The sequence below is a fragment of the Buteo buteo genome, chromosome 18, assembly GCF_964188355.1.
Source record: "Buteo buteo chromosome 18, bButBut1.hap1.1, whole genome shotgun sequence".
Taxonomy (NCBI): domain Eukaryota; kingdom Metazoa; phylum Chordata; class Aves; order Accipitriformes; family Accipitridae; genus Buteo; species Buteo buteo.
Genome location: NC_134188.1, coordinates 25,995,375 through 26,006,566, shown reverse-complemented (window position 1 = coordinate 26,006,566; position 11,192 = coordinate 25,995,375). Strand labels below are relative to the sequence as shown.

General features: G+C 57.8%; 1 protein-coding gene across 1 annotated transcript; it reads right to left on the bottom strand.

Moving 5' to 3' along the window:
* Positions 1-9,244: 9,244 nt before the first annotated feature.
* LOC142041542 (mid1-interacting protein 1-B-like) lies at positions 9,245-10,625 on the bottom strand. Its single transcript, XM_075050449.1, has 2 exons — positions 9,888-10,625; positions 9,245-9,619 (listed from the first exon to the last, which is right to left on the bottom strand). Exon 1 carries the CDS (start codon positions 10,293-10,295, stop codon positions 9,906-9,908), a length of 390 nt encoding a protein of 129 aa, XP_074906550.1. The 5' UTR covers positions 10,296-10,625; the 3' UTR covers positions 9,245-9,619; positions 9,888-9,905.
* Positions 10,626-11,192: the final 567 nt, after the last annotated feature.

Here is an 11,192-nt window from a genome sequence, read left to right as displayed (position 1 = left end):
TGTGGGTGCCACTATTCCCAGGTCCCTGTCACACAACAGTCCTATTGAAGGTGTTGGCATGAGTCCATTCAGTTGGTTGCTCCATCTCGAGGGACACGGGGTTGTCTCTAGTCCAAGTTCAGGCTGATGCTGTCGGCCTAACCAGAAAAAGGATGATCTGCAGAAAAGAGGATTATTTCAATGTAGTCTATGAAGGATGGCAACCCAGCCAGTGGGTTTATGCCTGGTCTTATTGCTGAGGCTACAACTCACTTCTCCCAAGCCGGTGGAAGGAGAGGAGAGACTGGGCTAGTCATGGAAAAGCAAGGCTGAGAGATAAGACCATTTTCTGCCAGCTAGATGCACAGAAATAAGGAGGGAAAGAGAAGACAGACTTTGGCTGTGTATCTGTGGGACCCTGTGAGACCAAGGTTTCGATCAAGAGGAAATATTTGCGCATCTGCTGTGGAAATAAGCTGCTGGGGAGCTAAAGAAAGGATCTACATTCCTGAGGCTCCCTCCGGGTATCAGTGGCAGATATCCCTGTCTCCTGGTGAGATGTTCCTGCCAAAGGATATGTGGTTTGGCGGTATTTTTTCCAGCACCTCCTCCTTTGGCTTGGGCTGTTGATGCAATTGGATGGTTTATACAGTTCCCATTTCACACATTATTCACATTTTGCTCACGCTTTCCGCATTACAGCAGCTCAGACTGGGTGTTATAGGGGCATTTCCCAACGTTCACACCATTGCAGAAATGCCTTGTTCCCTTTGCAGAGCTTCTATGCAATGATAAGCTCTGGGTTTTATCAACTCCTGCCCTGTTTCCCTGATGGGTGCTTGGTCACAATATTCACAACAGTTTATGGATACTTTGATTTGTCCTTGTGCAATGCTGGGTCTTCCAGGGAGTGTCTCTCTCTAAGAAACCCTGGGAGAACAGAATGCAGCAAACGAGAAATTGCCCTTGCTCTGCACATTGTGTCTTCCACCTAAGTCAAAGCTCTGAATGAGCATTAACTCTTAAGCAAGGAGAAGAGGAAGCTGAGGACCAGACTGGCAAAAGGTTGACCAGGATCAGACAAGGAGTGCTGGGCAAAAAATAGACTGTTCACAGGTCCTGAATTCTATGTCATAAATTCTTCCCCTCTGAAATTTGAGTCTGCTCCTTCCCCATGAAAAGTTTTGTCTGAAACAAAGATTAACATGTATGCATATATATACAAAATAATGCATATGGAATGTATCTCTGTGTAAGACGTACATGTGTGCCTTACAAATATTTTTGTCCCCTCACCATGTATATGCGTGAGTCCTTTTTATTTGCATTCTGGTTTTGAGCTTTAAAATGCTTGCATAGCACTTTCTAAGATAATTCCCTTAGTCACAAGGGTCAACAAGTCTTTCTCTTAAACAAATGACTAGATATTTATCTAATCACATGGATGAACACAGGGAAAAAGCTAAATGAATCCTAGTAAGACAAGGAGAGCTGGAGATGCTGCAGAGTTTTGCTGTACCCATCAAAGGCACCCAAACATGCCCAGTTATATATAATACCAACCATACATTTTAAGCTAGTAATGCCTCTGTACCCCCTACATTACCATCCTCAGACCTGTGGGTGGGCAAGATGTAGGAATTTCTCCCAGGCCTCTGCCTGGTTGGTAGAGGGGCTACAGACAGACCTGGGTCTTCCAGCCCCTGAGTCTTTCCCCATGGCCACAGCAGGAGAAGCCTGAAGAGCAATAGTGGGACTGCCAGGCTCACTTTATCCTCTTTGCTGAGACACTTTCCCAGTCCCATTGCCCTACATGGCACAGTCTTATATTTTCAGCCTTGGTGGGTCCCCAAAGTCTCAGGGAAGGTAAGAACAAATAGGAAAACTGAGCAAAAAATAATATGTCTTTTCTTTTGCCCAGCATCATCTTCTCCTTCACAGAGGAAGGGAAAATGTACAGAAGGATTACTCTCCTCAGTTGTAACAGAACGTTCTGCTTTTTTCTAGTCCATCAGATAGTCTCTGCCAACCAGCTGACAAAAAAAAGGATGCTAACCAGAGAACGTTTAGGGGGAGGGAGGTTTTTTGTTGGGGTTTTTTGTTTTGTGGTTTTTTTTTTTTACTGTGCAAGAGCCACAGGTACACAGGAGAGGCCACACAACTCTTCATGCCCTCATGGCATGGGCCAAAGGGAAGCTGACCTGGTTTGGCTGATGCATAAACTCACTGCTCAGCAGGCAGCCAGGGAGCTCGTCTCTTCTTGTGGTCAGTACACTGCAGAGACAATCTCCATTAACACAACCTTCATCAGTCTTCATCTATTAAAGAAGCATAAAGGGGATCATGTTTAGTTTTGATCTATAGCAAAACTCTGCCTGGGTATGGGATGATCCTGATTGTCAAAGAGAATGTATTCCCCTGAGGAATTATGTGGGGCATCAGGTGTCCCCAGACCACTGCTAAGTTCCTTCTGTGCAAGGACTGTAGGACAGTCGGTGCTTCTGGGGTGTTTTTGAGACTGTGCAGAGATTTAAGCGTGACTGATTTTGGGACAGCATCTACCATTGCTGAGGATATCAGGACGGGGGGTGTGGTGGGGGAGTGCTTTGAAGCCACAGTGCATTTCATTGTTAAATTGTGCAATAATTTTTCTTTTTTTTCTGTGCTATTAAGGTTTCACTAAAATAAAAGCAAGGGATGGAGTTCCTGCTTTTCTGGTTTTTTACAGTGCTGTGGAGCTTCAAAGTGCTGCTGAGCAATCAGGGCCCCACTAAAGGGGTTAACGTGAACATGAACCCGTGACCAAGGCATGGAGCTGCCTCTAGGTGATGGGAAGAAACAGGAACCATCTGCAGAACATTTGCTCATTTTAGACTGAGACTTGTAGAGCTGATGAGTCTCTGATTTTAGTCTGAAGGATGTTATTTCACTCTTGTGATATGGCAGATTCAGAGAGCACGTGCAGCAACACATGCAACACAACTGGAGCCTGCAGCCCAGGGCATGGTCGCAGTCCTCCTCTCACCACAGATGCTCACAGATCTCAGTTTCTTTAATCAAAAGTGCAAAGCTGATGGAGGACCAGTGTTTGTTCAGCCAAAGCAGGGCTATTTCAACAGCTGAATTTGTTTTAAAATGGCCTGAAGAGGCAAGGGGACATCTCCCTTTAGTGCCCAGCTCAGTAGGACTTCTCCAGGTGATGTGTCTGGGAGGGAAGGAGTCACCTGGAGGTGGGACCCAGCTTGTGCTGATGACTCCAACCCCCCCCCACAGGGCTTGCGCCTCCTGCCCACCCACCCAGTGAAGGCTTTGCCCCTGGTCTCCCCACAGCTCACAGGAATCGAATGTGAGCAAAATCCTGCCTTCCTATTCACCCCAGCTGAGCATCCCCTCCTCCTCCTCTGCCCCCAGCTCTGGAGGGTGCCATGACGAAGCAGGGAGGAGGCAGAATTGCCTCCCGGTGTTGGTGGGGCTGGTGGGGATTGCGGCAGGTTTTCCCCAGGGCTGCATGTGGTGGAGATGGTGCTGGGTCTGAAGGGCTGGATGAGTGTGGGCTGAGGAAACGTATGTGCAGGTACTGACTGGGGTGGGGAGCTGAGAAGTTGAGGGTCCAAGAAAGGAAAGGATGCTGGGGAAGGGAAGGAAGGATGCTGGGGAGCAGGTTGGGATCCCAGCACCCAGAACAGGGTGATGGTAGGATTACACCAAACTTTTGCAAGGCAGGAGAGCCATCCATCCCAACGCAAACCCAATTCCCACTCCCTGCCAGATAAACCCAGCTCACCTCCCTGCACTGGAGTGTGGCCTCGGTGGCCAAGGTCCCCTCATCCTCATGGGCTGGGGGACAGTAGCTGTATAGAAGCGACAGCTGGTAGGAAACACAGGACACTTTTGCACAAGGCTTTGCGTTTCATTTACATTATCAAAGACACCGGTTGGCGGGGTTTAGGCACAAGCAGAAAAAAGCATTGCTTCGAAGTTACGGATGCCTTCTACAAAGCAATAACGTGAAACACTCATTTCTGCCCCGCAGAAATCCTCCTGGGACAGGGCTGAAACAAATCAGCAAGGTTGCCAGTAGGATCAGCTGCAGGGCGAGTCGGATGGTACAGGCAGCGCCCAGCGGGCAGAAGGCCGAATTCTGCGCTGCTCACGAAGGATCTTCCTCGGTGGGACTTGACACAGGAGAAAAAGTGCCGCTGGGCTGCGGACGACAGATCACCCTGTGGGGATAACGAACGCAGTTTGGCCAGGATGTCCTCATTCCTGGCTTGGTTTCCTCCAAAATGAGGGTTAACATTGGAAAGTCCCTATTAGTGCTCCCTGTTGTTGCTGTCACCTTTCTACGCTCTCCATTTCACTACAAGGACCTTGACTGTGAGCCCCATCTCTGGTGAGCCACAGGGATGTGTCCCTCAGGGATGAAAGTCCCACCATCACGGAACGATGGGTTTGCTTTCCAGGCTATGGAAAGATTGAAGTGTCTGAGCCGTTTGCAGGTGGCGTGTCAAATTTAGACATTTGGAGACCTGAAAGTGCCAAATTGCTCCCTAAAAATGACTCTGTTGTGTTTTCCATCAGAGAAAAAAAGAGAAACAGCTGGAGCACCAGTGTCTGGCAGCTCTGGAGTCCAGAGCTCAGGGTCCTCCAACCACCCTGCCCTTTTGTCCCTGGGATCTTTTGTCTCTGCCCAGCAGCAGCCAGACATTGCCTATGCTGCAAGGAGCCTGGGGGGCAACGGGGAGCTCACAAAGCGACCTTTGTTCCGTGGCATAGCTTGCACCAGTGGGCGATTGAGAAAGACAAATCCAGGAGGATGTATCTGTTGAGCAATGAAGTGCAGACTCATAACTCCTGGGATTTGGGGGTGTGATGCAAACGTTAGAAAGCGACCCGGCTATGGGGCAAGAGGACAAAGTGTGTTACCCCTCAGCCAGCTCCTCCTTGGCACAGCATCTCCCCAGGCTCTTACCTCAGAGGCCGGGGGCGCAGGCTCAAGAGCTGGACTGATCTTCACTGAGGTGGATCTGCTCCAGGATCTGGCTGTACCGCCGGGTCAGGGCGTTGGTGTTTTTGGTGAGGTCTGTCAGAACTCGCTGCAAGCCATTGACGTGATGGGACAGGCGCTCCTCCAGATTGCTGTCTGCACCCTCATCTAAGGCTGGATCGGCATCGGTGCCAGGCGGGCTCTGGTCGGTGACGGAGGCCAGCCCTTTCTCCACCACGGGCTTGATGGCCTTGAGGAGCTGGTGGCAGAGCCGGGTGTTGAACCGTGAGGAACGGAGGGACGTCGGTTCCCGGTGAGGTGAGGACCACAGAGGAGGTGATGTTGAACGTGACTGATGGGAGACGTTCCCAGAAAAGGTCTGTGGCGTGACACACCTGAAAGGACACGCTGGAGACTGACCGTCCGCTTGCAACCATTTTTTGCCGTAATTTTTTTAGAGCTGAGAGATTTCTCTAAGGTGCAGTGCACAAGGGCATTGATGAACAGCATTGTGTATAAATAATGAGGCTGTATTGCCTCTGGTAAGTAATTGCTCCGGCCTCCCGTGGCCGTGGCCCCAGCTGGACGGGGTCCTGCTGCGTCCCCGCGCCGGCTGCTGCGGGGCGGGCGGGAGCGGAGGGGACGGGGACCTCTCCTCTCCTGTCCCCACCATTCCCACCGTTCCTGGGGCACCAGGAGAGTGGGGCCAGATCCTGCCCCTCGCTGCGGGCAGGCTGCAGGCAGCACCGTGGGAAAGCTGCCTTGATTTGGGCAGTTTAGAGGAGGGTGGAAGGAGAGCAAGTGATGGGTTTTTCTGGAGAGGGAGAGTCGCCCATCAGCCCCATGCCAGCCACCCTCCTTCTTCAGGGCTGGCGCGGGGTCTCACAGAGCCCACCCTTGGCTAATGGCCTTGATAATGAACCCTGCTAGAAGAAGAAGGTGATAATGAACAGGTGATACATGTCTGAAGGGTGTTTGCCCCAAAGCAGGTTATGTTAAGGAGGAAGGTGACCATCAGCTGGATTAAATAGTGACCAGGGAATTATGGAAGGGACTCTGAAAATCCAGAAGGTCTCAGCCCGAAAGGAAGCACGAAAGCTCCCAGCATGAGGGAGAGACCTCGGAGGGGCAATGGCAGGAGTTGAAGCCCACCGGGCGCTGCCAAAAGCAGCCCTGCTGGCATCCCAACCTGCTCCCAGGCCTGGCAGAGCATCCTCCCGGTGGGACGCTGCGAGCAGCCTGCAGCCAGAGCTCCTGGGCTGACGGCACGGGGGGCACCAGGCGGGCAGAGAGCCAGAGTCAGCGGTGGGGAGGCTGGAAGGCACCGCTGGGGACGGTCGAGTCCAGCCCCTGCTCAAGCAGGGTCAGCCACGGGAGCGTGTCCGGCTGGGCTCTGGGTATCTCCGAGGATGGAGACTCCACCGCCTCCCTGGGCAGCCGGTGGCAGTCTTTGACCACCCGCAGCTTTAGGGAAAAGTAAACAGATAAAAAACTAAATGCTTTTCTTAGGTTCAGGTGGGATCTCCTGGACGTCAGTTTGCGCCCATCGCCTCTCGTCCTGTCACTGGGCACCACTGGGAAGAGCCCGGCTCCACCTTCTCCACAGCCCCCGTCAGGTCTTCAGGCACGTGGCTGAGATCCCCCTGAGCCTTCTCTTCTCCGGGCTGAACAGTCCCAGCTCGCTCAGCCTCTCCTTGTACGGACGATGCTCCGGCTCCTTCGTCACCCTCGTGGGCCTCCACGGACTCTCTCCAGCGTGTCCATGTCTCTCTCGTACTGCGGAGCTGGGACCGGACCCAGCGCCTGGATGTGTCCCACCAGGAGAGAGCAGAGGGGAAGGATCCCCTCCCTCCTTCTCCTCCCGGGAGGCTGGTGGCCGTCTTTGCCCTGAGGACGCCGTGCTGGCTCGTGGCCACCTTGGCCACCCAGAAAACCAGGCCTGGAGGGCGCGGGTGCGAATTCGTGGGGTGCTTTTCCCCCGGCACCCACCCGAGCGGGCAATAGGCAGCAGCAGGGGGTACAGCTGAGGCCAGAGCCCCCCGAATCCAAAGGCAGGGGTGTGCAGGCAGGGAACCTGCCCTCCCGGGAGGGGCAGGGGTGCTGGCAGCCCACCCATCCTTGGGGGCGGTGGGGGACCTCTTGGGACTGGGTAGAGAAGGGTATTTGGGATTCCTTACATGTGTAACGTTTTGGGTCAAAAACCGCGCTTCGCCTCCTGTCTTCCTGATACCGAGCCTGGGTGCCCAGGTCACCGCTTTCTGCTTAACTGGATGTCATTAGGCAGATATAAATAACCTGCCGCAATCCTGACCTGCTCCAAGGATGTGAATGGAAAAGTTTGCTTCCCCGTGGCGGCTGGCAGCGGTGCCGGTGCCCCGGGAGCCTTTCCAGGGCAGCGCAGAGCCAGCATCCCCCTGCCACGCTGGAGAGGGCTGGATCTGCCCCGTCTGCCCTCATCCTGCTGGGGACCTGCGCTGCGTTTTTTTAAGGACAAAGACCTTTTCCGTGATGATCTCACCTCCCTTATCAGCCGTGGCCAGCAGCAGGGCACCGTCGGGGCTTGGCGCATCCCCGGGGCAGCGTGATGCAATGCCCTGCAATCGGAGCAGAAGTTTCCTACGAGACGGCAGGGTCGGGGCCGGCTGGACAGACAGGAGCTCGCAAAGAGGGGCCTGGGGGTGCTGGGGGATTGCAAGCGGACCGTCAGTCTCCAGCGTGTCCTTTCAGGTGTGTCACGCCACAGACCTTTTCTGGGAACGTCTCCCATCAGTCACGTTCAACATCACCTCCTCTGTGGTCCTCACCTCACCGGGAACCGACGTCCCTCCGTTCCTCACGGTTCAACACCCGGCTCTGCCACCAGCACGGAGGCAGAGGCGCTCCAGAGGTGTTCTGGAGTCCCCAAGTCCACCTTCCAGCTCCACTTCTGCCGTGGCACAAACCGTCGCACCGCAGTTGGAGGTGGCTTTGCACTGGGGACTCGGTCTCTCCCAGTATCGCCCTGGTGCTCCCTTTTCTCTGGATAAGACGAGGCTTCAACTTTGCCCAGGCTGAGGAGGGACGCGGAGAGCAGATCGGCTCTGAAGTCCTCACGCTGGCTGGAGGCACTTGTGTTTGCCCACCTTTTGGGGGACTTGGTGTTTGGCAGCTGCTTTCACAGAAAAGCAAGGCTTTTGGGCCGTGGTGCAATGAGCTCCTTGGGTCTCTGTGGCCACAGACGTGGTGTTTGGGCAAGCCTCCCCGCTGACCCACCATCCCCTTGGGGAGCACGTCCCCAGCCACGGCTTGGGAGGGGCGAAAATGCCACCACGCGTGTCTCCGAGTGTCCCCATGTTGTCCCCAGCACCTCTTGCTGTCACATCTCCCATGCCTCCGAGTCCTCCGAGCCCCCCGGGACTGCTCTTGTCCTCACTTGAACCTGACCGGGACAATTTCAGATGTGAGACGGCTCTGGATCCGGCCCCAGCAGACCCTTCCAGAGCCCCTGGCCCCCTTGCTGGCCGCTCAGCCACTGGTGGCTGGAGACCCCGTCCCTGCTGCCCGTGCTCGGGGAGGACAAGCTGAAGCCACCGTGATCTTAACAGCCAGGAGAAACGGCCTGAAGGAGCAAGAGGAGATGGGACCCTCCACCGTAACCCCAAGATTTGTGTCTGGACGTGGGGCTGGGGTCCTGGGGGCAGCTGCTTTCCGTAGGCGCCGAGACCTGCAGCTCTGCTGGCCCCTGGGGACGGTCCCCAGGCTCAGCCCCACTTGGGGCAGCTCCAGGGCAGAAGCCCCTGACGGGCAGGAGAAAGGCACGGGGAGCTGTGGGGCACGGGGCAGCACCAGCAGTGGTGGGACAACACAGGGGAGAGATTTGGAGAGAATCCTGAGCCTGGTGACTGTCTCTAGTGCGGGTTGATGTCTCCCACCCTCCCTGCTAGGTAAACAGCAGCAGGCTTCAAGAAGTTTCTTTGCTCTGAGGGTGGTGAGGTGCTGGCACAGGTTGCCCAGAGAAGTTGTACATTCCCCATCCCTGGCAGCGTTCAAGTTCAGCTTGGACGGGGCTTTGCGCAAGCTGGTCTAGTGGAAGGTGTCCCTGCCCGTGGCAGGGGGCTGGACCAGCCGGTCTCGGAAGGTCCCTTCCAGCCCAAACCACCCTGTGACTCGTCGTCCCTTCAAATTCCCCATCACTGCACTGGAGAGTCCCCTCCCAGCCGAGCCCGTGTACCCCTGCCCCATGCCGGGGCACTCTCCAAGGCCTCCAGCCGGCAGAAAGCCCCACACGGACAATGGTTTACAGCGCTCGTTTTATTAGCAAAGAGTGGGGAAGCAGCCCTCGGAGTCCAGGTACCAGCTGGAAAAGGGCCCGGCAGCCGCAGGGGACCGCCGGAGGTCGGGGCCGCCGCCTTCGTGCCGCTCTTTGAAAATAAAGAGGAGGGCACGAGCCGGCGGCTCTCCCAGCGGACCCCCCAGCACCACCAGATGCTTCTTCCTACGAGGATACGGCACCGGCTGGTTCTCGGGCGGTCGCGGCCGTCGCCGGCGTGCGGTGCCGGCGCCGGGAGATGGGCTGCCGCGGCGCGGGGAGGGCGAGCGGGGCTGGGGGAGAGCCCGCCACGGTCGATGGTCGGCGACGGGGACGTCCTCTCCTTCGTGCCGCCAGCGCTCGTCCTGCAACGGCAGCTGTCCTTAACCCCAAAGTCCATCCCCGGAGATGCCCGCGCCACCGGCCCGGGGGCCGCAGACCCGGAGTCCCCGGAGCCCGCGCACGGAGGGATGGGACGAGTCCTCTCCGTCGGCACAGAGACGGTGATCTGCGGCACCGCGTTTCAAGGCGCTCCCCGGTAGATCCCCACCCCTGCGGAGCGGCGGACCTCTCCGGGGACGTCGGCCGCCCCTCGCCCCGCGGCCCCGGGCTCCGCGGCCCCCCAGCTCTTACCTGTCGGCTGGGGCAGGGTCACCAGCTGGGCTGCCCCTCGCTGGGGCTGATCTGCTCCAGGATCTGGCTGTACCGCCGGGTCAGGGCGTTGGTGTCCCTGGTGAGGTGGGTGAGGACCTGCTGCAAGCCGGCCAGGTGGTGGGACAGGCGCTCCTCCAGATTGCTGTCTGCACCCTCGTCCGAGGCTGGATCGGCATCGGTGCCGGGCGGGCTCTGGTCGGTGACGGAGGCCAGCCCTTTCTCCACCACGGGCTTGATGGCCTTGAGGAGCTGGTAGCGCTCGTAGAGGTCCGCGCGGCCGCCCGTGGCCGGGGCCGCCCCCTCCTGCTGCGGGAAGACCCCTCGGAGCAGGCTGGGGAACATCACCTCCCGCTCCATCTTCTGGGTGGCCGAGAAGTACTGCTCCATGGCCCCGCTCCCGCGGCTCCGGCAGCGCCGCTCCGCTCCCTTCTCGGGGTGCCGCCCGCTCCCCGGCCCCGCCGAGGGCTTTTTATGCGGGACCGGGGCGCGTCCCTCCTCCGCCGTCCTCTCCTGCCAGCCTGGAGCCGGGCTGGACGGCCGCGGGGCCGGGCTCGGCTCCAGCCCAGCTGGGGCTCGGCCACGCCGTGGCCCCGGCTCTCTGCCGTCCGTCCCGCTCCGGCCTCCCGTGGCCTTGGCCCCAGCTGGACGGGGTCCTGCTGCGTCCCCGCGCCGGCTGCTGCGGGGCGGGCGGGAGCGGAGGGGACGGGGACCTCTCCTCTCCTGTCCCCACCATTCCCACCGTTCCTGGGGCACCGGGAGAGTGGGGCCAGATCCTGCCCCTCGCTGCGGGCGGCCGGGGGGGCCGTCGCCTCTCCCCCCTCCTCACTGCCACGCGCTGGGGACGTGAACCCTCCGCCGACGTTGAGCAACCCTCTTCTGCAGACGTACGGAAAAATTCCACCGGGGATGTGCTGCAATGTGGGGTCCCACGTGGGGGCCTGGGACAGAGGAGCCAGCTGGTGCCCAGCCATCATGGGGGTCTCCAAAAACATCCCCCTTCCCCCGGGCTTTCCCCCAGCCGGGCAGGGACGGGTTCGGGGACCTGACACCATGATGTGAAACTCCCGTGGCGCCGGCACGGAGCCATTGCTGCCCGTGGGGGTGTGCGGACAGGGTGACCCCCCACTGCCCCCTCGGTGGGGCAGAGGCTATGGCCGGGGCAACAGCCCGTCCCCGCGTGTCCCTGCAGCGTGTGGCAATCGGGGAAAACTGTTCTATTTCGGGAAAGGCCACAGGGTCCCTCGTCCCTTTTGCAACCCTTGGCGGTGGCAGCCTTCCCATCGC